General features: G+C 44.7%; 1 protein-coding gene across 1 annotated transcript in view; it reads left to right on the forward strand.

The window, feature by feature from the left end:
* The window catches only part of PAIP1 (poly(A) binding protein interacting protein 1), a 1589139-nt gene that overhangs the window by 371937 nt on the left and 1191854 nt on the right, over positions 1 to 25348 (forward strand). The window contains exon 4 of the mRNA XM_044076930.1: positions 21262 to 21374. Within this exon, the coding sequence (XP_043932865.1) occupies positions 21262 to 21374 (113 nt within the window). The remainder of the gene's footprint in view (positions 1 to 21261; positions 21375 to 25348) is intronic.

Below are 25348 nucleotides of genomic sequence, written 5' to 3' on the forward strand. Positions count from 1 at the left end.
GTATGGAAGTTTCAAACCTTCAACCTTATCCTCCAGTATTGGAAGGTCGACAGGACTTTCCTCCCTGGACTGTATGAAGAGTGGTGTTATTAATTTCTCTGGATGTGTCTCAGGCAGGTAAGTGCCTTGCATTGAGCAGCAGTCCACTAACACCACGAATGATTCCTCAGTACGAACAAAAGATGATTGACTTCAGTAATTGGTTTAGTTTCTGATATCTTTTTAGAGTGATTCAGTATTTGTCATTGTGACACCCCACCTCTGGCCCAGTAATCAAGGGGTCTCAATTCTCACCACTAGAACCAGTGGGGTACGTACACTGGGAGGATGACAGGTACACAGGCAGTATTTCCAGATGCAGCTCATTGCATCAAGTGCAGTTTCCCTTAAGAGCACACAGAGACCGCAGTCAGTCTGGGTTTGGTTCCCCGTCTTTCTCCAGATCTGCAATAAGATTCCCCGCTGGCACAACTATAGACTTGAGATCTCAGCTGAGTGGCCAATCCAAGACCTCCAACACATTCTGTCCAACCAGTGGTTCATGTCCCTGTGTAAGTAGCTGACACACACACTCCTGGAGATTTGTTTTACAGACAACACACGCGCGCGCACATGCACTCGCGCGCACATGCACACACACACACGCGCGCACACACACACACACACACACACACACACACACACACACACACACACACACACACACTTACATATATACACCTGGGAAAGGCTGGCACAGGTTTACTAGTTGTGCCCCCTTCTGCCCTGACTACATGGTAGTTATTACTGCCACCAGCCACCTCTTTATTTCAGCTGTCTTAACAAAGGGTGTCCAATCTTACTGTGTAATGTTACTATCAATACAAATGGTAGTTTGACCAAGTGCAAGGCTATTAGGAGTGGTTTACACAATGTCACCAGATGAATATGCAGGTATTCTAAGAACATAAGTGTGTCTCTACACAGATCAGGCACAATGAAAGGTTTAAATATATTTAATAATAAATAATAAAAGAGCAAGAAAATACTCTGTATATACTTAGTTACATCAGAGTTCAAAATCATAGGAAATATTTAAAACAGCATTGCAGGACAGTCTCAAATAAATAAAGAAAAGCACATTTAAGCTAAGCTGTGCTGTATTCTTGATTGTATCTAAGAGAATTGCCGTGCTCTTATAACATACTTCAGAGCAAGCAAGGCAGAAGTGGTGAGTGGATCTTGATGTTGCCAGGTCAAAGACAAAATACAGAATACAGTCTCTCAATAAGAGACTTCCAGAATTAATATCCCAAATATTACTGCTGGATGAGATAAATGTTCTTCATTCCACATTGCTGCAGTCCTAACTATTGGGTAGTCCGCTGTCCAGTCGGCCCGAATACCAAAGTATATGGCGGGTACTAATGCGCATGACCGACGCCATATCCTCAGTCTTTTGCCGCATGGTCCGATGCAGAAGCAATTTTTGAAAGTTTCTGAAGTCAGAGTTTCAGACCGAATCAAAGTTGGCTGGAATATTTTGGTTTTCTTGCCTCAGTATTTAACCGGATGTCAGAAAAAGTGAATAACTGTATTTCTTGTGGGAAACAGATACCTCATAGGGATTACCATACTTTGTGTATACCTTGTTTAGGGCCTGAGCACGGCGTTGTTGGATGCCGCTCTTGTGCTAGATTTAACAAACGCACTATTAAGAGAAGGTTAGACTGTGCCAGGTTAGTTTTTGGGAGCTTGTAATTATAAAATGCCCGATGCAAAAGCGCAAGGACAAAGCAGCCTAGAGTGGAAGAACCGACAGTCCCTGACGCCGGTTCTTTAGAAGGCTCAGTGGAGCCGGAGGTTCTGCCAGGTGTTTCTTTGGAGTCTCAGGAGAGACTTTACTGTTACAGGATGTATCCTCTCAGGAAGTAGGCCAGGCTGAGGGGGCTTCTCAGGTGGCTGTTCTTCCCTCTCTTCCTAAGGTGGTTAGAGCCTCCCTTCTGTTTCCAAGGCTTCTTTGAGAGGCAGGCCAAGTTTAGCTTCAGTGGGGGTTTCTCCTAGTGCTTCAGGGTCTTTGCCTAAGAAACATATGCTTAAAATGGCAGAGGATTTGATTACTATGATTAGAGGTTCTATGCCCTCCTGATAAGAGGCCTAGGGTGGAACCTGAGTTTGAGAGTTTTGAGCAATGTTCGCAGGCTTCTGAGTCTTCGGCTGAAGACTTGCAGGAGTATCCTCCTTATTCTGATTCTGATATGGATGATTCTACTCCTTCAGCTTCTCCTCCTGAGGATTTTTCATTTTCAGAGACTCTGCATTCCATGAGGGAGCATTTTAAATGGGAAGGTCAAGATTTCTCTGATTCCAGGAAGAGGCTTAGGGAATTCTTGTTTTTACCCCAGCATAGGCCTTTAGCTATACCTCCTGTTCTGAATGTGGTGGAAGATGTTTTTGCAGAGGCTTCCCTGAATCCTGATTCTTTGCCTCCTGCCCCAGTTAAACCGGATAGGTACTATAGGGTGCCTGAAGCTCATAAGTATCTTTTAAGAGTCCTAGGGCAGACCCGAAACTGTCTCTCAGGGGCCTAAAGGTGTGAAGGCCTCTGTTGTTAAAAATCCTGTTCCTCCTGATAAAGAGGCAAGGGCTTTGGATAGATGGGGAAAGAAAGTGTATACTTCTTCCACTTTAGCCATGAGCCATGATTGTCAGTTTCACATGTTAAAATATCAGAATTACCTCCTTTCACAATTGAAATCTAAGGTGGATGCTCTGGCAGAAGGTATTGAGTGTAAAGAGTTGCAGGATTTAGTTCATGTGTCTGAACAGGTGGGTAAACATTCCTTGCAGTGTGGTTTTGATGCTGTGCAGGCCTCCTCGAGGGTGGCTGCCACTGGTTCTGTTCTTCGAGGCATGCCTGGTTGAGAGATCAGAATTTAGCTGAGCATGTTAAAACTAGGATTTTGGATGCTCCTTTGCAGTCTGATGTGTTGTTTGGTTCGCCTGTGGAAGCAGTTTTAAAGAAAATGGAGGACAAGGCTAAGTCTATGCAAACTGTTAAGGATTATTTGCAGGTGCAGCCTCCAAGTTTAGTAGAAATTGGCCTACTAAGGGATGGACTTATCCTGCTTATGATTCCCAGTCTAGGGGTAGGTCTAGACGTGGTAGGGCAGAGCTCAAGGTTCTTTGGACAGGGAGTTCCCTGCTCAGACTTCTGGTGAGGGCAGGGGTCAGCCCTTTCGTAAACAGACCCAATGACCTGCCTTTTCAGCTGCCAGTACATTCTGGCCTGGCAGCACCTTTGGGAGGAAGGCTGTCTCTTTTCAAAGAAAATTGGGATTTAATTACCCAAGACAGATGGGTTGTGGATATCATTCACCACGTTACAGGTTTTATTTCCATACCTTGCCTCCTTTCAAAGGCATGCCAGACATTCCTCCTCTACAAAGAAAAGAGGCTGACAAGCAAATTTCTCTGTTGCTCCAAATAGGGGCCATTCAGCCAGTTCCTGTGCCAGAAAGGGGCCTAGGATTTTATTCGCCTGTCCCTAGTACCAAGAAGGGGAACACGTGGAGACCAATTTTGGATTTATCTATCCTCAACACTTATCTGGACATTCCCAAGTTCAAAATGTTGATGTTACAACAGCTTTTACCTCTGCTGGGCAAAGATCACTGGATGGTAACTTTAGATCTCAAGGAAGCTTACCTTCATGTGCCTATAAGACTAAGTTGCAGGAAGTATCTATGCCGAGCTGGAAATTCTCATTATCAGTTCTCTGCATTGCCCTTTGGCTTATCCACTGCCCAGAGTATTCACAAAGGTTCTGGCTCCAGTGATAGCTTACTTCAGGCTAAAAGGAATTCAAATCTATCCTTACTTGGACGACTGCCTGATTCTAGCTCAAGAAAAGGAAGACCTTCTACAGCATTTGGATTATGTCATAGCAGTGCTAAGATGCCTAGGTATTCTGTGAACGAAATAAAGTCCAGTCTAGTACCCTCTCAAGACATGTGCTTTCTGGGTGTGAGACTGAATACAGCAGCCCAGATGGCCTTTTTAACCCCGGACAAACAAAAGAATCTTTCCAGTTACTTCCATCAACTATCTCTTCAGTCCGGCTGACTGCAAGGACAGTCCTTCAAGCCTTAGGGTTCATGGCATCTTGTATTCTGGTGCTTCCCAATGCCAAACTGCATATGAGGAAGCTGCAATGGTATCTCAAAAATGTATGGACACAGCACTGCCAGGATTTGGACACTGTCATTCAAATAATACCTTGCATTCAAAAGGAATTTTTGTGGTGGGCTCAGGAATGTCACCTAAACAAGGGATTCTCTGTGACCCGGCCAGAGGCGAGTCAGATTCTAACATTGCTTGGGGAGCTCATCTAAATGGAAAGTGGATACAAGACAAGTGGCCTGCCAGACTACAGCATCTACATATCAACATGAAAGAGATGTTAGCAGTCCAGTTTGCATTAATGGCTTTCAAGGAGTTACTTCTTCCAGGGCAGGTGTTGATTCTAACAGACAACACAACTGTCATGTGGTACATCAACAAACAAGGGGGAACACATTCTTACCCATTGTGCAGGCAAGCAATGATTTTATGGGAGACTGCGCTCAGCTTGCAACTAACTCTTCAGGCAAGGTTTCTGCCGGGAGCACAGAACTCCTTAGCAGATGTGTTAAGCAGACAAATCATGGATCCCCACGAGTGGAAACTGGATCTTCATGTATTTCAAAAATTGACAGTGTCATGGGGAACTCCAGACATAGATCTGTTCGCTTCTCCACTAAACCACCAGCTGCCAAAGTTTTGCACAAAGAGGTTTCATCACACAGCTTGGAAAGTGGATGCTCTTTCTTTCAGTTGGAAAAATCTGCCTCTTCTCCCAAAGGTGCTTCTAAAGGTCAGACAAGACAAGCCAAGGATGATTTTAATAGCTCCAGATTGGCCTCGGCAGCACTGGTACCCATTACTGAGGAGTCTGGTAAGGAAGCCTCCATGGCCTTTACCCTTGATTCCACACCTGTTGTCTCAGAGGGACGGTCACCTGCTCAATGTCAAGCTTCACTCTCTTCATCTAACAGCCTGGCATATTCTGTTTTGAAAGACAGCAGGTCTCAACTTCCTCAACAAGTTTTAAATGTGATTATGGAAGCCAGAAGACCTAGTACAAGGAAAGTGAAAATGGAAGAGATTTTTATTTTGGAGTGCAGCAAACAATTTGGAGATTTCTGAGCCTAATTTGAGTGTGGCTCTTCAATATCTTACTGAGTTATTGGACAAAGGTTTGTCTTTCTCTTCCATTAAGATTCATGCTGCAGCAATTTCAGCTCACTATGATTGTGACCCACCATTGTTTTCGCATCCTTTGTTCAAGCAATTTCTTAGAGGGGCAAAGAATATAAGACCCCCAGAGCTCCTACTCCTGCTTGGGATCTCAATTTTGTGTTGGAGAAACTTACTCTACAACCTTTGAGCTACTGCTGAATTGAAATACTTGTCATGGAAGACTGCTTTTTGTTGGCCATTACTTCTGCAAGAAGGGTTTCTGAGTTGCAGGCCCTTTTGATTTTTCATAAGGATAGGTAATCCTTCCTTTATGCCTAAGGTGGTTTCTAGTGTGGCTTTAAACCAAACTATTCATTTGCCTACTTTTTATGCAGATCCCCAAAATAAAGGGGAAAAGATTTTGCACACTTTAGATGTACACAGGCAATTGCTATTATTTGAGCAGGACTAAGGATTTTAGGCAGTCTCAGCAGTTGTTTGTTTCTTTTGCTTTGGGTTCAAGAGGGCAAGCCTGTGTCAAAACAAACTATTTCTAGGTGGATTGGGTTTTGCATTGCATTTTGTTATTCCCATCATGGCAAGGAGATTCCAGCTGGGATTAGGCCTCATTCCACTAGGGCTACTGCCACTTCAACAGCATTTCTAAGGGGTGGCAACTAAGGATATTTTGGAGGCAGCTACTTGGAGTTCAGTGCATACTTTCTCTAAGCATTATCACCTTCCTCTCTACTCTAAGTCTAGGGCTGGTTTTGCCACAGCTATTTTGCAAGGCATGTTGTCAGTTCCTGCTTCCTTATGATTTGCCAGCCTCCCTTACCTCTGCTTTGGGATTCTACGTTAGGACTGCAGCAATGTGGAATGAAGAACATAGTACAGTTTTGTACCTACCATAAATGTAGATGTTCGAGGATCCACATTGCTGCAGTCCAACCTCCCTCCTTCCCCTCTGTGTTTAGGGGTGGTTGTGTAGGTGAGGTTATATTCTGGTAATTTTGTATATATTGTACATATTTTTGGTCCAGGTATGTTTGGAGTTTTTGGTTTTGGCATTATCTTTTCAGGGTCTTCTGACATCTGGGGCAAGAAAAGACTGAGGATATGAGTCATGCGATTAGTACCCTGACGCCGCCCAGACCGACGCCAGCCATATACTTTGGTATTCGGGCCGACTGGACAGCGGACTACCCAATAGTTAGGACTGCAGCAATGTGGATCCTCGAACATCTACATTTATGGTAGGTACAAAACTGTACTTTTCTTGTCGTCTGACTATCCCAGGTGAAAACCCCATTGATGCAGCTGGTATCATTTAGTATCTGCCTGTGAAAATGCATAGACAAGGGCTTTTCTTAGCTCTAAGGCAGATTCTGGAAGTCACAAAACAATAAAGTACTTCCAAGACAATACAGAAAACTTCTAGTTCTAGATATCGTCAGTTACTGCACTGAAATTGAAAGATAACAGCCTTTTATTACATGGCTGTAAGTTCATTTAATTTCACCTAGTTTTTCTAAAGTTAACCTCTTGTGTTACAGTTTCCATTGTTAAAATGTATACATCTGAACAGTTAAAATAGTGCAGGTACATTTCTGTTCTAATCCACTAGGGGAATGCTGTAGTTACGTCTTTAAATAGCACTTTGTAAAACACCACTTCAGCACATGTCTGTACAAACCATCTTATATGGCATACACAGTTCTAACACATTTATAACACAAGCATATGAATTATGTTGATATTCAGAAATTACCTATAATTATTTACAAAATTCCAGATAGCTGGGCTGGCAGTATCTCCTTTTGTGACATTTCTCTCCCCCTCGAATACTCAAGCTAGTTTTTCAAGTGACCCTAGGGAAACGCTAGGAATACATTACCCCATTCCCTGTCTTGAGTTTCCGGCTGCCTTGGCATTGCTGACCACACTGTGGTGCTGCGCTGTTGTATCATATGCCTGCAACCCTAGGCTCCACCATAGTAATCTGGGATTTTGCTGGCTGGTTCTCTGCAGCCGTAGATCCCACTCAGACTCTTTCTGCCTTCTACTGCAAATACTTAGCACCAGGGCATTCCTATCATGGTAAGGTTTCATAGTGTTAGCATGCTACAGCTTGTGCCCCTGCCTTCTGGCTAGCAGTTTGTAGTTAACATCACTGACCTTTCTTACCACTTTGAAGGGTCCCTCTCAGGCTGCATGCAGCTTGTTGTGTCTGACAGGAATGAGAACCATAACCTGCTTCCTCAAAGCATACCGTCTAGCTTGAGCATCCCTGTTATACCAGACCTTTCTCTGCTGTTGGGCTTCTGCCAGATTCTCCTGGGCCAAGCCCATGAGTTCCTTGAGCCTTGTCCTGTGGTTTAGGACATATGCCACAACAGACTCCTTGTGGGATTCGCACACACCCTCCCACTCATCACGAATCAAATCTAAAGGTCCCTTCACCCTATGCTCGTACAGTAACTCAGAGGGTGAAAAAACTTGAATTCCTGGGGCCACCTCCCTGTAAGTAAACAGATGGGACAAATATTTGTCCCACTTTCTTTTAAACTGGTCTGTAAATGCCTGTAGCATGGTCTGTAGTGTAGAGTTTAACCTCTCAACCAGACCATTAGTTTGAGGATGGTAGGGGGATGGTCTTTAGGAGCTTCACCCCGGAGTGCTTCCACAGACAAACCAGCAGGCCTGGGATGAAACTGGCACCTCTTCCTGCTGAAAATCCAAAGCATTTGCCGCCTTTTCTGCCTCAGTAGAGGACAAAGCTACTGCCTCAGGGTATCTAGTAGCATAATCTACTACCACTAGGTTATAACTTTTCATTGTGGAATGTGGGGTACTCAGAGGCCCTACAGTAAACATTGCTACCCTCTGAAATGGCTCCTCAATCACAGGCAAAGGCATCAAAGGAGGCTTGGCCTTGTCTCCTGCCTTTCCTACTTTTTGGCACTGCTCAAAGGTCCTGCAGTTCCCTGTTACATCCCTGGAAATCCCAGGCCATTAAAAGTTCTGCATAATATGTCTGTACGTTTTATGCCCATTATGACCTGCAAAGGGAATGTCATAGGCTATGGCTAGAAGTGCCAGATGATAGGCTGTGGGCACTACCAACTGCTGTATTCTCTCACCCTCTAGCCCTCCCTCAGGAGTCCGCTCTCTATAGAGTAACCCTTTGTCCCAGTATACAGATCCCCCCTTTCCTTGAGAATCGGGTGCTTCACTAGCTACCACCCTCAAGCCTTGTAATGTACGATCTGAGAGCTGAGCCTGTCTCAACTCTCTTTGTAACCTTTCCCAGCCCTGCTTCCACAGTAAGTCTGGTATCCTCTGACAGTGGTCCCTCATTGTCATCCTTGGTACTACTACTACTCATCTCTGCCCTTTCAGTCACTCTGTCCAAGGAGACATTAGTACCCACAAGCAGCTGTGGTTCACCTTCAGTCTCACTGCTACAATGTAGCTCTCTCCATAAAATAGCCACCACACCAGTCCTGGCTTCAAGTCTGCAGTCTGTCTGGGTCCCCCCCAGGCTACCAGACCCACATGCTTGTCTCCAAGCCTGACTGTGTGTCATTGCATGCATGCAAGGTGCTGCATTATCAAAATCATTCCCTATCAGGACATCTGCAGAGGTATCCTCAAACACACCAACTTGCTTCCTTTTCCACCTTCCTAGTCAATGTGAACCCTAGCAGGGACTGGGGTCCCTCCTAAAGCTCTGACTGGAGTAGACTGTCCAAGCAAGTAGTGCTTTTCTTTAGCCATTGCAGGGTTCACAGTGGTTAGGAGAGACTGTGTCTGTCTTGGCAGTGGCTTGTTTCCCATCTACTAAGATAGGATATAACATCTTGTGGTAATTTGGTACCCTTGTTGTCTCAAGACAACTTAGTGCTGGCATTGTGTCATTCCCACGAGTCTGTATGACATTATCGAAATTCCAGAATGTCGAACACCATAAGCTTGACTTTGGAATCTCAAAATGTGATATACTCGAATGCTCAGAACAGCAAATTTTTTCCAAGGGAAAAAATTTGCTGTTCCGAGAATACACACACACAGCACAAGCACACCAAAATATATAATCCACACATACACACTTCACAGAACCCTACACTAAACCGTACATACACTACTAGCTATCCACTTACCTTAACCCAACCCTAACCCTAAAGTCCCTAACTAATGCACACTCACCTTACCCGATCCCTAACCCTAAGGTACCTAACTAATGCACACTCACCTTACCTGCTCCTTAACCCTAAGGTCCCTAACTATCGCACACTCACATTATCCGCTCCCTAACCCTAAGGTCCATAACTGCCGCACACTCACCTTACCCGCTCCCTATCCCTAAGGTCCCTAAGTATCACACACTTACCTTAACCCGTTCCGTCACCTTCGCACCAGAGTGGAGGAAATAGCGAAGCCGCAGAAACGGCCCACCAAATACTTTCCCTAGGAAAGTATTCGGTGTTCTGCATCTTTGCTATTTCAAGCCTTTGCTGAATTGGGGTCGATATTATAACATTCCAAGTTTTAAGACTTCGATGTTATAATATAGACTCCATTCCCACTTAGTGGCTCTTCCACATTTTGTTCCCCACCTTGCCTCCATGGACATCTATATGCTACATGGCTCCACTGGTTGCATTTAAAACATTTAACCCTTGGTCTTGGCTGTGTACCAGAACTAGTGGCTTCCCCTGCTACTGGCGGACTCTGTTGGGGAGGGTTAGCCAGCCCACCATGGGTTCCCTTAGACCCATGTGCAGCACTGGGTATTTCTTTCCTGTGCAGTGATGCCCTCCTTGCTAGGTATAGGTCTCTCTTTTTCCCCAACTCATCTGCAGTCCTGCATACCCTGCCAGCCAAATTCTCATATCCTCTGGCAAAGTGCTATGGGCTTGTTTCCTCACCAAAAGGTCTGCCAGCCCTGTAAAAGTGGTGACCTGACACCCACCCACCCATCTGTGAAAATAAGTGCTTAACCCCCCAATATATTAACACACACTTTCATCTGCCTTGTGTCTGTGCTCATGAAACTTTTTTCTATAGGCTTCAGGTGTTAACTTAAAACACTCTATAATGTTGTTAAAATTGTTTATTAATTTAAGCAATCAATATCAGACAGTTTAGAAATAGCAGATGTTATGTGATCCTATCTCGCCTACATTCAATACTGATGGGCTCGGCTCCGACTCGGCACGCTATGCTATAGAGCGAGGCCTCTTATTGGCTGAGCTATTTCTTATCCCAGGATGCACCACCACTAATCCCCCAGATCTCGTTTGCCGCTTACAAGCTAAGACGTGGTCTCAACTTGGCTGGGCTAAGTACTACTTTATTTAGGCTTTTCCTGTCAGGAATTTGCTTGTTTTGAACCTAAAAGCTGTTTTAACAGCTATTGTTGTGATACGACTGTGTATTGGATATTTTTGTTGAGAAATTTGTGTTTTTTCGTTAAGGGAAGGTTTCCGCTTTAGTTAGAGGGCCTTCCTTTTGCTATTTGCTATTCTAGCGTGTTATTTGTGGGTCAAGTACCCGTTTAAGTTAGAGGGTCTTGACCCTCCTTTCTGTGTTTCTGTGTAACGGTATTGTCGTTTAAAAAAAAAAAACAAAACTTTACATTTTTGTTAAACTTTAAACTGCTAGTTTTGGTATTATCTATCTTTAGACATGTCCAAGAGCATAGACCCTCCGGGTTTAAAAAGTGCACGAGGTGTGGTTATAAGATGTCCATAACGGACGACCACTCCTCGTGCGTTTATTGTTTAGGCGTCAAGCACCTACAAGAGTCATGTAGCGTGTGTCACGCCTTTTCATCAAGGGTCCTCCAGGAGAGGAAAAATAAATTAATCCTTAAAGGGTTAATTAAGCCATCCTTCGAAGATGCTTTATCTTCTTCTCCCTCTCCTTCAAAAAAGAAAAAAGCATCGGCTCCGACCAGTTTGTCGGAACCGACTGCCAAAAAACCTAGGCAGACTTCTCCATCGGCTCCACGGACTTCGGAGCCGAGGGTGGAACGGTCTGCCTCGATGCCTCCAGTCTCGACCCCTCTGGTTTCGGAGCCGAGGTCTGGGGCATCGAGAGGCGGGTCACCTTCATCGGCTCCACTGATATTGGAGCCGATGAGGGTTGCCGGCTCAGACTCTTCCCCTTCGGCGCCGAAGTCCTCATCGGCACCGAGGGAAATTGCCTTGAGATCTCCCTCGGAACCAATAATTATAGAATCCATTCGGAGCCGGCCCCCTAGTCCTATGGAGCCGATGGAGAAATCAGTTCGGACCCGATCGGTATCGTCCAGATCCTCCAAGATGTCTGATTCGGACATCGACAGGGTGCTCCTAAGACTCTTCCAGTCTCCGGTGTTCCAAAAGTTAGTTTCGGCTCCAGCCCATTCGGCTTCTGAGCCGATGGTCCACCCTGCTACTATGGTTCCTCCTCCAACAGCCTCGGCACCGTTTGAGCCGGTGCTGGTGGAACCAGTGGAGGTTTTAGGGTCGGGCCCGACCCTTACTCCAACTCCGGCTCTTGAGTCTGAGTTCGGTACGCGGACTTCTTCCGTCGGCCCCCTGGGGGGATACTTCGGGACTGATGTTTTTGGTCCCAAGTCTTCCTCTCGGTGCGTCGGCTGCGGGAGTGCCGTCTACTATCGTGGCCACGGAGGTGGGACCCTCCCAGGATTCTGGTGGTCCCGCCTTCAGGGCTATGAGGAGTGCGTTAGCCAAATCATCTTTGGCTACCTCCACGGTCTCCCCAGCTCCTTCCCTGCATACCGAGACTGGGTCTTTGGCAGTCCCCCTGTCCTTAGACAGCAGAGCCCCGGGGCCTGAGGTTACCCCCACTGTTCCCCTCCTGGAGGTCCTTCTGAAGCTTCTTCGGAAGAACCCCCCAGGAAAAGATTGTGCAAGAGGAAGCACGCTGACTCCCCTGATGAGTCTCTTACATCAGACACTGATCTCGATGATGCAGAGGGGTCCCCTAAGTCGTCCTCAGATGATGTCTCCTTTGCAGACATCCTTGAAGCCCTTAAACAACGAGGCGGCTGGCAATCCAAACCCCCTCCTGCTGATGAGTCGATGTTCCTTAAGGCCTTCGGGGCTCAGCCCTCCGCCTCCTGGGTGTCTCCGCCCTTCGAGCTCTTGGACTTGATCTGTCGAAGGGCGTGGGAACACCCAGACTCTGTGGAACCGGTGCCTGCTCATCCTAATAAATTCCTCTCAGCACCCCCGGGAAAAGAGTTCCTGACTAAAGGTGTGGCTGTAGATGCTTTGGTGGTGGCATCTGCTACCCAGCAAGATGTAGCAGAGGCTTCGACGTCTGTCCATCCTCCTAATAAGGAGTCTAGGAGCATGGATCGGTACGGTAAGCGCACCCTAAGTTCAGCGGCCTTTACACTAAGGTCCTTGAACTATCTCATGCACTTTACCAGATTTCAGAGGGATCTGATTAAAGAACTTTCCGATACCCTCTTGGGTAACCTGCCTGAGGAGCTGGCCCAGACGGTTGGCTCTCAGCTGGCTACACTGTCGTCCATTTCAAACTCGTCCATGAGGCTCATTTCTTATGCGAAGGGGCTAGTAGAGCAGTACAGGCATTGCTCTACGGAGACAAGCCTGGCTCCGCCTGTGTCATTTTGTGGAGGCCTTTAAGTCTTCCTTTGCCGACGCCCCCTTTGATGGGTCCTCCTTGTTTGGACCCAAGGTAAAGGACACACTGACCCGCTGCGAGCAAGAAGGTAAGACTCTGACTGCCGTAGGAGCATGATTTTCCACTCCTTTTCGGCCTTACCCCAAGGCCAAAAGAGGAGGGAAAATGTGGTTCCATAGATCTCAGAAGTCTTACCCCTCACAGCAGGACGATCCCCCTTCCAGAGGCAGGGGAGTGGGAAATTCTTCTGGAAGACGCCGTCCCAGAGGCGGCAGAGGCCCTCGCAACACTGGAGACCGCGAGTCCTTTCGTGGCTCTTCAGCCTTTCACAGTCCCTGAGGGATTGCCCGACTGTGCAGCTCCGGAGCCAGTCGGGGTCGTCAAGCACCTAAAAGCCTGGGAAGGTATCACTCAGGACCGATGGGTGCTTCGAATTATCGCCGGAGGTTACACCATCCCTTTCTCTCACTCTCCACCTCAATCCAAAAAAATCCCGGACCCGCCACCCAGTCAACAGGAAACTGCAGCCACAGAAGTTTCAAAGCTGCTGCAAAAAGGAGTCATCCAACCGGTCCCCGCAGACCAGATCGGATTAGGAACTTACTCAAGATTCTTTTTGGTGCCAAAAAAGACCGGGGACTTGAGACCCATTTTGGATCTCAGTATTCTAAACCGTTCAGTCAAAAAGTCCAAATTCCGAATGGTCACCCTACAAACCATTCTCCCATTGCTGGAGAAAGGTGTTTGGATGTGCTCCATAGATCTCAAGGACGCTTATTACCATATCATGGTACATCAAGCGTCCAGGAGACATCTGCGCTTCAGCCTAGCAGGCAATCATTTTCAGTTCCGCGAGCTGCCCTTTGGTCTCACCACAGCCCCCAGGGTGTTCACCAAATGTTTGGCGGTCGTGACTGCTCACCTGAGAAGTCTAGGATTCCAGGTGTTTCCGTATCTGGACGATTGGCTCCTAACTGCCACCTCCAAGCATCTACTATTGCGGAGCCTACAAGCCACTATATCACTGGGCAAGTCCCTTGGAATCACCTTCAGTTGGCCAAAGTCTCTGTTGCTGCCATCTCAACGCATAAGATTCATAGGGGTAGAGATAGACTCAAACCGAATGCGGGTCTATCTACCTACAGACAGGATACAAATCATACAGGCTCAAGTTCGGGCTTTACTTCCCAGATCCAAAGCCTCAGCCAGAATGGTCCTGCAGCTATTGGGATCCATGTCCGCCATGGTTCTTCTAGTTCCCCTGGCAAGGTTGCACATGAGAATTCTCCAGTGGCTTCTTTCAGCTCAGTGGTCCTTTCTGCAACTCCCTCTCAGTCACCTCATATGGATCACGGAAACCTGCAAACGGGACCTTCGCTGGTGGCTGGTGCCCTCCAATCTGGATCAGGGACGACCCTTTGTTCCACCTCCTCCTGTGGCCACTTTGACCACCGACGCCTCCCAGATGGGTGGGGGGGGGGCATTCCCTGGGTAGGTCAGTCCAAGGCAAATGGCATTCGGAAGAGACCCTACTTTATATCAACATCCTAGAAATGAGGGCGGTGCTTCTGTCCCTTCAAGCCCTTCACGATTACCTCCCTCAGGGCGTAATTGCCGTTCACTCCGACAACATGTCTGTGGTCTGGTACCTGAACAAACAGGGAGGGACCAAATCCTATCCCCTTTGCAGAGAGGCCATGAGAGTTTGAGAATGGGCAGTGTTGACCAAACGCTTTCTAGTGGCGACTCATATCCCGGGCAAGTCCAATGTGATAGCCGACAGACTGAGCAGAACTATCCTTTCTCCACACGAATGGTCTCTGAACATTACAGTTGCAAATCAGATCTTCAGAAAATGGGGAGTTCCGTGTTGCGACCTCTTCGCGACTCCGCTGAATGCAGTGCAAAGTTTTCTCCCTCACCCCGGCTCCGGGGAAGAGCCCTATAGACGCACTAGCCCATCCGTGGCCCACCAGCTTGCTTTATGCCTTCCCTCCAGTTCCTCTCCTTCCCAGGGTGATTCAAAAGGCATCTCTCTTGGGGAGCAAAATAATCTTAGTTGCTCCTTACTGGCCTCATCAAGTATGGTTCCCCTATCTTCAGAAATATGCTCTGGAAGGTCCATGGTTCCTGGATCAGATCCCAGACCTATTGGTGCATCAGTCGGGACTATTCCACCAGTCCCTACACACCTTAAAATTGACGGCTTGGCTCCTCCTCTTCTAACTATAGTCAGGAGTCATACATTGGATCCAGAAGTTGTACACATTTTATCTTCGGCCCACAAGCCTGCTACAAAGAAATTGTATTCTAGCAAATGGAAAAGATTTGCTATTTGGGCTCAACTCCGGGGCCTGGATCCCATCACTATTCCTGTTTCAGAAGTACTGAAATTTCTAACTTCTCTGTTCAATCAAGGCTCTTCAGTCTCTACCATCAAGGTTCAATTGGCAGCTATTTCCAATTTTCACGAATCTATAAACCCACCTTTAATGAGCAACAGATTGTGTAAGACCTTCTTGAAAGGTGCTGCGCTTTTTAGACCTCCGATTTCTCATCCTGTTCCTCCATGGGATCTCAATGTGGTGTTACGCGCCTTAACTTCCTTCCCCTTCGAACCAGCAGCGACATGTGATTTAAAATTTCTGTCGTGGAAGACTGCCTTTCTGGTGGCAATTACTTCTGCCAGAAGGGTTTCAGAGCTTCAAGCTTTGTCTGTAAAACCTCCGTACTTGGTTTTTCACAAAGGCAGGGTATCTCTCAGGCCAAATCCATCCTTTGTCCCTAAAGTTTGTTCCAGTTTCTGCCTTCAACAATCATTAGAACTTCCAGTCTTCTTTCCGAAGTATTCTAACAAAGCGGAATTCATATTCCACACATTAGATGTCCACAGGCAGTTGCGTTTTTATTTAGATAGGACCAAACAAACAAGGAAAACAGATCAGTTGTTTGTATCCTTTGCGGATAATAAATTGGGCAAAGCTGTCACAAAGGTCACTATTGCCAAATGGATCAGGGACTGTATTACTCAAGCTTATTCTTATTCTTATAAAGAGCTTACCACCTCTGTCAAAGCTCATTCTACAAGGGCTATGGCTACTTCGGTAGCATTTCATTCTAAGCTTGCCATTAGTGACATTTGTGCTGCGGCTACACGGTCTTCCCCGCACACTTTCATTTCCCACTACAAATTAGATGTGGCATCTAGAGGACTAGCTTCATTTGGTTCCACAGTGCTCAGGAGTGTTTTCCAATGAGCCACCCAGGATTTAGGTGCTAGGGACGCTGTCCCATCAGTATTGAATGTAGGCGAGATAGGATCACATAACATCTTTTAGTTATGTACTTACCATAACTTTAGACGTTTGGGATCCATCTCGCCTACATTCCCAATAACCCACCCTCCTTCCCCCTTCCTTGGAGATCAGAGGATATCAGAAGGTCCGAATCCTGTTGTTTCATCTTGAAACATCTAACAATGTTATATAAACAAGTTGTGCATGTGTGCATGAATGCGGACAAATGTAGGCGAAATGGATCCCAAACATCTAAAGTTATGGTAAGTACATAACTAAAAGTTACAGCTTTACCATAGAGTTAAGGGGATCAGGAATTGTACCCAGAGCCTTTGGTCAGCATTACACTGTTTACATACCCTTTCAAGCATATGAATAAAACTGTCAAAATTATCACCTTCTGTAAATTGTGGAAGAAATTTACTGACCTCTGTTGTTTCTGGGGTTCTGTTACTCCCTTCCCTGTTATCTCCATGACCCTGGCAAAGAGTCAGCATCTCCTTTTCATGTTGCTCTTCCTCTCATTTCTTTCAGCTTCTTGATGTCTTAGTGTCTCTGCTGATTTTAATTTCATTTGTTTCATTTGCTGCAGTCTCTCTGCTGATTCTTGTTTTAACTGTTTGGCCTCCAATCCAAGTCTATTTAACTCGAGATGGATTTTTAAGTCCTTTGTGGAAAGGTTGAACTGTCCATTTTCTGAGAGTTACGTTTCCCCAAGGCCAGTCTGGTTGTCATCCTGGTTGCTGGTCAGTGATGCAATTGTGACCAAGGCTGCAATCATTTCTGTTTTAGTCAGGCTGGCATGCACCAGTCCTTTGGCTTGGCACATCTCAGCCAACTGGCCCTTTGTCAGCTTACCATACTCCCTCTGCTGACATCCTTGCCTGCTCTCCCTGACTAATTAAGCTAACAAAAAAATAAATAAAATTATTGTGATGTGAAACTCTGAATGTTCACTGTCTGGCTGATTGAAAGTACAAACACCTTCCTTAGTGACCACAGTTTACAGGCTACAGGAGTTCAATATCCAACACTGCCAACCGATTTATGTGACACCCCACCTCTGGCCCAGTAATCAAGGAGCCTTAGTCCTCACTACTAGTACCAGTGGGGGACGTCCACATTGGGAGGATGACAAGTATATACACACAGTACAGTACAATTTCCCTTAAGAGCACACAGAGATCGCAGTCAGTCTGGGGCTGGTTTCTGCCTTTTTCTCCAGATCCCCAATAAGACTCACAACTGGCAGAGCTATAGGTTTAAGATCTCAGCCGTGTGCTCAAGCTAAAACCTCCAGCACCCTCTCTGTCCAACCAGTGCTTTGTGTCCCTGGCCAAGTGGCTGATGCACAAACTTCTGGAGATTTGTTTTAGACACACACACACACACACACACACACACACACACACACACACACACACACACACACACACACACCTAGAAAAGGCTGGCACAGGTTACTAGCTATGCTCCCTTCTGCCCAGACTACAAGGTAGTTATTACTGCCACCAGCCACCTCTTTATCAGCTACTTTCAGGCCCTTAAAGAGTGTCCAGTCTTACTGTGTAATGTTACTATCAATACAAATGGTAGTTTGACCAAGGCTATTAGGAGTGGCTTACACAGTGCCACCAAATATATGTGCAAATACTCTCAGAACATAAATATGTCTCTGCACAGACCACCCACAATGAAAGGTTTACATATATTTAATAGTAAATAATAAAAGAACAGGAAAATACACAATATATACTTAGTTACATCAGAGTTCAAAGTCACAGGAAATATTTAAAACAACATTGTGGGACAGTCTCAAATAAAGAAAGAAAAAACATGTAAGCTAAGCTTTGCTATATTCCTGACTCTAAACTGAAAGAGAACATCCTTTTATTACGTGGCCATAACGTAATTTAATTTCAGCTGTTTTTCTGAAGTCAACCTCTTGTGTTCTAGTTTCCATTGTTAAAATATATACATCTAAGTAGTTACAGTAGTGCAGATAAATTTTTGTTCTAATTCAGTAGGGCATGCTGTGGTTACATCTTTAAATGGTACTTTGTAAATATCTCATCAGCACATCTTTACAAACCATCTTGCACGACATACAGTTTTAATACATTTGTAACGCAGGGATGTGAATCATGTTGATATTTAGAAATGACATAATTATTTACAAAATTCCAGATAGCTGTGCTGGCAGTATCTCCTTTCGTGCCGGTCATAATGGGAGGAAGTGGTTAATAAACCATGTTGCTTTACAAAGGATGGTCTGCATCTGTCCCCCCCCCCCCCAGGCTTAGAAATATTTGCTAAAACCTTATCTACCCTCTTAGAGCCTTTTTTAGTCAATGACAAATTGAAAAAAAAAAAAAAAAACTTACCAGCATAGCAAATTAAATGCAAAGAAATCTAACAGGGTTACTGGTCAGTGCTAGGAGCTAAACAAGAAACTCCGCACTCTAGAATGTAGACATCTGTGCCATTATCGAGACTTGGTTTAAATTCTCAGAAAGCACTCCGGCAATGCAAGGCTTCAGTGCCTTCCACACATTTAGACCATCAGTTACATAGACAGGGAGAAAAGATGGAGGAGTTTGTCTACAATAGTAATGAGAGAACTCCTCTAGGTTAGTTAAACAGGATGACTTTCTGCAACTTATCTACATGCAAATCACCACAAAGTCCCATATCCTATCCTAGCATGCTGTAGGTCCAAAGAATCCCATAGTTCATATTTATACCTACATGCAACACTAAGCATTAAACCAAATACCCTATTCATGTGAGACTACCCATCTGTAGACTGGGAAACGCACACTTCCTCAGACTTGCAGGCACGAAGATTCCTGGACTTATTTACACAAATACCCTTGACCAGATAGTGTGCGCACCCACCAGACATTTAAACATATGGGACCTGGTACTCACCAATATGGGAGAGGGCTGCAGAACCTAAGTGTCATGTTCCAACTGGTGATGTCTGACCATAACATCGTCTCCTCCAAAGTAAAAAATCAACTTGGTAACCGCAGCAAACCTTGTAAGTTAGGAACTCTTCAGAAGCAAACTTCCTTTTATTAAGTGATAATTTTTTCAAAATTCATTACCCCTTCTAACCCCAAGTTCACAGCAGCCTTTACAGAATTCTTCAGAGAGACCCTCTGCAGCCATATAAATGGCTGCATAAAGGCTAATGTACCTACCAGTAGGAAGCCCGAAACAAACTCGAAAAAACCACATTGGTGGAATCCTAACCTTAATAGTGTATATAACAAAAGAAAAAAAAAGTCCTGGCTAAAATCAGGGAGAGCACCTCCCATAATAAGAGCTCTCTAATTAAACTAAACAGGAAAATGGGAAGACTAATGCAGTCATACAAGGTTACGATAGCCTCACAGGCTAAATTCAACCACAAGGCCTTCTACAATTGTGTCCAACTTCAAAGTCAGCACATAGTAGTATACCTACTAGCATAACCCCCCCCCCCCAATACGCACACAGTATTAATAGGGAGCAGATTCTGGTGATGCTTGCTAAGCCAAAAGCACAGCCTCAGTGGATCCTGATAATATCTTGGGATGTCTCTCAAATAGCTTGAAACATGACCTGTCAGGACCACTTGAGTCAGTTTTCAACCATGTCATCTAAGCAGACTTTACAGCACAAGAATGGAAGATTTTAGCGGTTATCCCACTTGACAAGGATGTCCCGTCAGCTGACTGTGGTACTGCAGACATATTAGTCTGATTTGTCTAATATGCAAAGCCAATGAACAAGTTATCGTGTAAATGATCAGCAAAGACATAGGCAACTTTCAGACACTGGGCCCCCAACCCATTTTGGCTTTAAGGGAAGGTCGTGCTTAAGAAACCTGGAGAACCTTCTTTGAGAAGGTCACCAAAGCAGTAGATATGGGGAAAATGGTGTATAACGCTTGCCTGGGCCTGGCTAACACACACAGTACAATAGTGCACTCGGGTGTAGTTGGCAAAACTCTCCGAACTGAGCGTAAAACCTACATAACCTGTTGGATTGCCAGCTGGCTGTTAGGGTTCAGGAAGTCCGGATTGGTGAGACCACCTCCACTAAGAGATCAGTACCAGTGGGGGTACTTCAGGGATCTGTGCTGGGACTGCTCTTATTTGGCATCTTCTTCTCGGACGTGAATGTTAATATCTAGGACCTTTGGCTGACCAAGTTTGCAGATGACTGCAATTTGGTAGCTGTCATAGAATCACCCTATGAAACAAACCTCTTACAAGGGGGTCTAACACAGACAAATGTCTGTTGCCAAAGCCACAGATTAAAACTCATTGCCAAGAAATGCATATAGTGCCTCTTAGGAAAACGGCCTCCCAGGCTAGTTACTCCATTGATAAATACACCCTTAAGGGTTGAGCCAGTATTCAGGGATCCAGGAATGTATGTAGACAGTAATCTGGCCTTTGATTAACATATGGCAATAAGGAAGGATATGCTGTATTGGTAAGAAGAACTAAAGTGAGTCAGTTGTTAAAATGGTCATAACTATGCAGATCATGCTGTTTCTAGTAAGTGCTGGCGGCACTTTGTGTGTTACTTTTCTCAATTGTGCCAACTTGTATTGTCACTTGGTCTCATAAACATTATTTTTGTGTTGTAATTTTCCTAAACATGACTTTCAGTATGACATAGTAATGTGAGAGTACCATGAAAATGTTGCTGCCAAGCCAGTTTTGTTTAGAGCACATGGTACAAAATAAAGGTAGGAACCCCTGCCTTAGAAAATCCAGCTTGTACTAAATATTTTAATGTATTTTAGATTATTTTCTGTTTGCGATTTTTAAGAAAATTGCATTAGAAGTAAAGCTACAATGGATGTTCTAATTTGCAAAAAGCAGGCAGCTTTCTTTAAGCTTGTGCATACCAAGAAAGCTATGAACTTTATATGTAATATTGATATATCTAAAATTACAATGAAAATGTGAATTTCAGACCTGTTTGATGCAAACTTCATTTGTTCTGCATTAGTAAAGGTGTTATTTTACTTTCTTTTTAGGCCACATCCATCACAAATTTCTCTTACACAGGGGCAAGATTATGTAACCATTTATCTCATCACCTTGCCATTAGCCCTCAGAGTGGAAATTTCAGGCAGTTGTTGCTTCTGAGGTTGGTACTTTATGCTTGTCATGGAACAGAATCTGTGGTAATGATTGACATCTTGTTCTATAAAGCCGATATTCTAAAACATGGTCATGCAAACATACTTTAGTGGACACTGACTCATTACTTTATCTATTTTTTAAATATATATGTATTTGTTTTGATAGCAATTTGCCCTCTTGAGTTAAGACCCATCTCAGTGGAGGCCCATTGAGAAAAGTACCACTTCCATTTATTTATAAAGTAATAGAAGATGCTTGAATGATTACATTAAGTAATGTTCTTCTTTCGGCTTTTCCTGGTTAGGGGGTCGCTACAATGGAACTCGGGTCCACTAATGATTGGCAGATTTTTACGGTGCAGAGGTGCCAGCTCGACGCCCAGCCTTCAACGAAGGTACTCCCATTCTACGCATGTCTTTCAAATGCCACTCGACCACGGGGAGGACATGCAGACTCTATACAAAAGGCGGTCCAGCCGAGAATCGAATGAATGAACCTGTTGCTGTGAGGCAACAATGCTACCGCTGCACCACCGCAGCATGATTACATTAAGTGAACATATGAAAAAAAATACGATATTGCAGTAATATATCACAGGCAAAAGGTTGTAAACAGTACTGACTTGGAAAATGCAAGAATTTGTGTGTGTGTGTGTGTGTGTGTGTGTGTGTGTGTGTGTGTGTGTGTGTAATATATATAGGTTTATAGGTAGGTACTAGGCTGTTTGGCCCTAGGGCCTATATAAGCCTAGCCAAATGTTACCCTGGCTTTTGCCACCCAAGAAAATGATTTTCCTGTGCCCCTGTGGCGATGTGATTATCAAAGGAGAGACTAATGTCCACCTGTGTTCCAAGGTCTCTCATCATACTTCCGGTGTTAAGTAGACTGCCGCCTATGTGGTAGTTCCTGGGTGCAGAGTTTTTACCTAAAGGGATGACAATGCACTTTTTGGCATTGAGCTTGAGGCCATGGCTTTGACACCAGGCAAAATAATCTTTTTGTGCCACTGTCGAGCAGAGCCACAGAAGTGATCACCGGGGTGAATTTCCGATCTCCCATCCAATCATCAAGATTTTTCTTGAAGAGTGCCAATGAAGAGCTTTGTATAGGTTAAATAACCAACCTCTGCAAGTCTTGAACCCAAGACCCTGTACTTCTACAGTCACAGTAGTGAACCACTAAGCCATCATAGCAGTAGCGATATATATGTATAGATAAATTAATAAACTTCCTTACAGCTGTAGGTAATTCTACCAGCTGTTCTTAGTAACAGAAACGCCCAGTATTAAGGTTACAGTACTTGTTGTAGATAATTCAGCCAAACCAAATTGCTTAGAATTTGTAATCAGTTTCTCAGTGAGTCACTTATTTTCTTTGTGATCTTTCTGTGGAAGCTTTTGTTTTGCATTTTCTTAAACTTTAAGAAAGTTTTGACAGAACACATCTTTGCAGTGGCAGGTATTAGTGGACATTAGATTCTGATAGACTTAGATTTTCTGAGAAGTCTGTAGTTATATTTAGTCTGTAATTATAATTTAAACAGTCTGGAAACAAAATGATCAGTCTGACCCTTATCTATTTTTTTCTTCTACTGTGCTATAAAAGTGTTTTTGATTGGACTTTTTTTGTTTAACTCTCTGGTTGCTTTTTGTGTGCGATAGTGGATGAACCTCTGGGGTCAGCTGCCTTGTCATGGTACAAAGGCTTAAGATAAGTAGCTTAGTGCTAGCCATGTTTCACTCTGCATTAGTCTGCAAGTACAATCCAGCTCTTTTTATGGGCCATTTTACTGTCTCTCTTTACTTAGAATAGTATTTATGTTTGAAAAATGTTGTAGCATATTTTCTCTCTTCCTAACATGACACTCCAGGAAAAAGAGCTAGAAAGAGAATAGTTATAAGAATATACAGATAGTGATGAGGTAGTGTGATTATCCAGGTGTAGAGCAGGAGCAGAACCAAAAGTTGGACAAGTATTGTTTGAGTCTGGCTTTAAAGGATTAAAATAGATGCACAGCAGGAGAGTAAATATTTTATACTAGTTTCTCATCACTCTAACAGTGTATTCTTATATACAAGTAGAAAAGAGAATAGTTATAGCAAATGTGAATTTATGCCCCCTAATTTTATGTATATCATGTGTTTGCTGTTTGTTTTATTTTGTTCGTGCCTATGCATGTTTTTTGGAAGCTTTTTGGATTTGTCAAACTCACTTTTAAAAATTGTAATAATGTGCTGTGATGTCCTTCAAGGATGCATCTGCAGTCATAACAAATGGGTTGTCCTGTCGTCAGGCAGCCCTTCGGTCGGCCGGATTCCAAAGTCTGGGTCTGGCCTCGGCTGGTGTCGCACTTCACCCGACGTCATCTCTGCTGGTCTTCGGGTATAAAGGCATCAGCCGACGCCATTTTCCTCAGTCTTTCTTGCCGCGTGGCGCCCGAAGCAGAAGCTGTTCGCAAGTGCCGGTCGGTCAGATCCAGAGATTACTACTACCGAATACTACTTCGAAGACTTCTAAAAAGCTAAGTACCCCGTTGGGGACTCTTTCTTGCCTCAGCCGATGTCAGAAAAAGTAAATAACAGTTTAACTTGTGGGAAACAAATACCTCATAAAGATTTCCACTCTTACTGCCTACCTTGTTTAGGCCCAGACCACAGCGTAGCAGCCTGTTTAGCCTGTGCTTCCTTCAACCGACGAATGCTTAGGCGTCGGTCGGAGTTTGCTGAACAGTTTTTCGGCTCAGATTTTGCGTACATTATGCCGTCGGATCCTCCGACTACTCAAATTGTTAAAAAACACAAAGAAAAAGACCGACACTCGCGGTTTGCTTAACCGTGGTTTCGGCCTAAACCGCAGACCGTGAGTGTCGGTCTTTTTCTTTGCGTTTTTTAACAATTTGAGTAGTCGGAGGATCCGACGGCATAATGTACGCAAAATCTGAGCAAACGGGTTAATCTTCAGCCGAATCCTTGACTACTACTGAGGCTCCTGCTACCCTAGTTGAATCGGCCTCTGAAGTTTTGCCTACTAATGTGGTTCCTATTGAATCTTCGGACACCATCCCCTTGGATGTCTCTACCCCAGCACGTGGTGCTGCTAGGCCTCCTGCAGCCATGTCTATTAAGGCCTTTGCCAGGGCTAAAGCAGCCAAAACTGCCAAATCAGTGCCTGTTAAGCCCCCTTCACACAGGCCCAGTTCCAGTTCACAAATGCTTACTCTGGCAGAGGATCTCATCTCTTTAATTAGGGGATCCCAATCTCACCCAGACAGGGCCTCTCAGCCTCCAGAAAAGAGACCTAGAGCAGAGCCCCCACAGCCAGTGTCCTCTGATGATTCTTCGGATGACTCAGACATTACAGACCATCCAGAGGCTCCTTTTTCTACTGCTGAAGAATCTATTTCATCTGCCTCTCCACCAGAGGGATTTTCCTTTGGGGAAACCTTACATGCCATGAGAGAACAATTCCAATGGCAGGGACAAGATTTCTCAGATTCAAGAAAAAGGCTTAGGACCTTCTACACTTACCACAACATAGGCCCTTAGCTATACCTCCAGTTCTGCCTGTTGTGGATGATGCATTTAATGATGTTTGCACTGCTCCTGATACTTTACCTCCAGCCCCTGCCAAACCAGATAGGTTTTACAGGGTACCAGACACTCATCACCACCTATACAAGGCCCCACTTGCAGATCCTGAGACTATCTCCCAGGGGCCTAAGGCAGTAGCTTCGACCTCAGCAAAAAACCCTCTCCCTTCTGAAAGGGAATCCAGATCCTTAGAGAGATGGGGGAAAAAGTTTACACCTCTGCTACTCTCTCAGCTAGAGCTTTGAACTGTCAGTTTCATATGATCCAATACCAAGAGTTTATGCTTGATCAGTTAATTAGGAAACTGTCCTCTGATGACTCCTTAGATAAGAAATATGTTTTAGAAATGGTGAATAACATTCAGCAGGTTAGTAACCATTCTTTAAAA

This window comes from Protopterus annectens, chromosome 1.part1 (genome assembly GCF_019279795.1).
Source record: "Protopterus annectens isolate FY-2018-M chromosome 1.part1, PAN1.0, whole genome shotgun sequence".
NCBI lineage: Eukaryota > Metazoa > Chordata > Ceratodontiformes > Protopteridae > Protopterus > Protopterus annectens.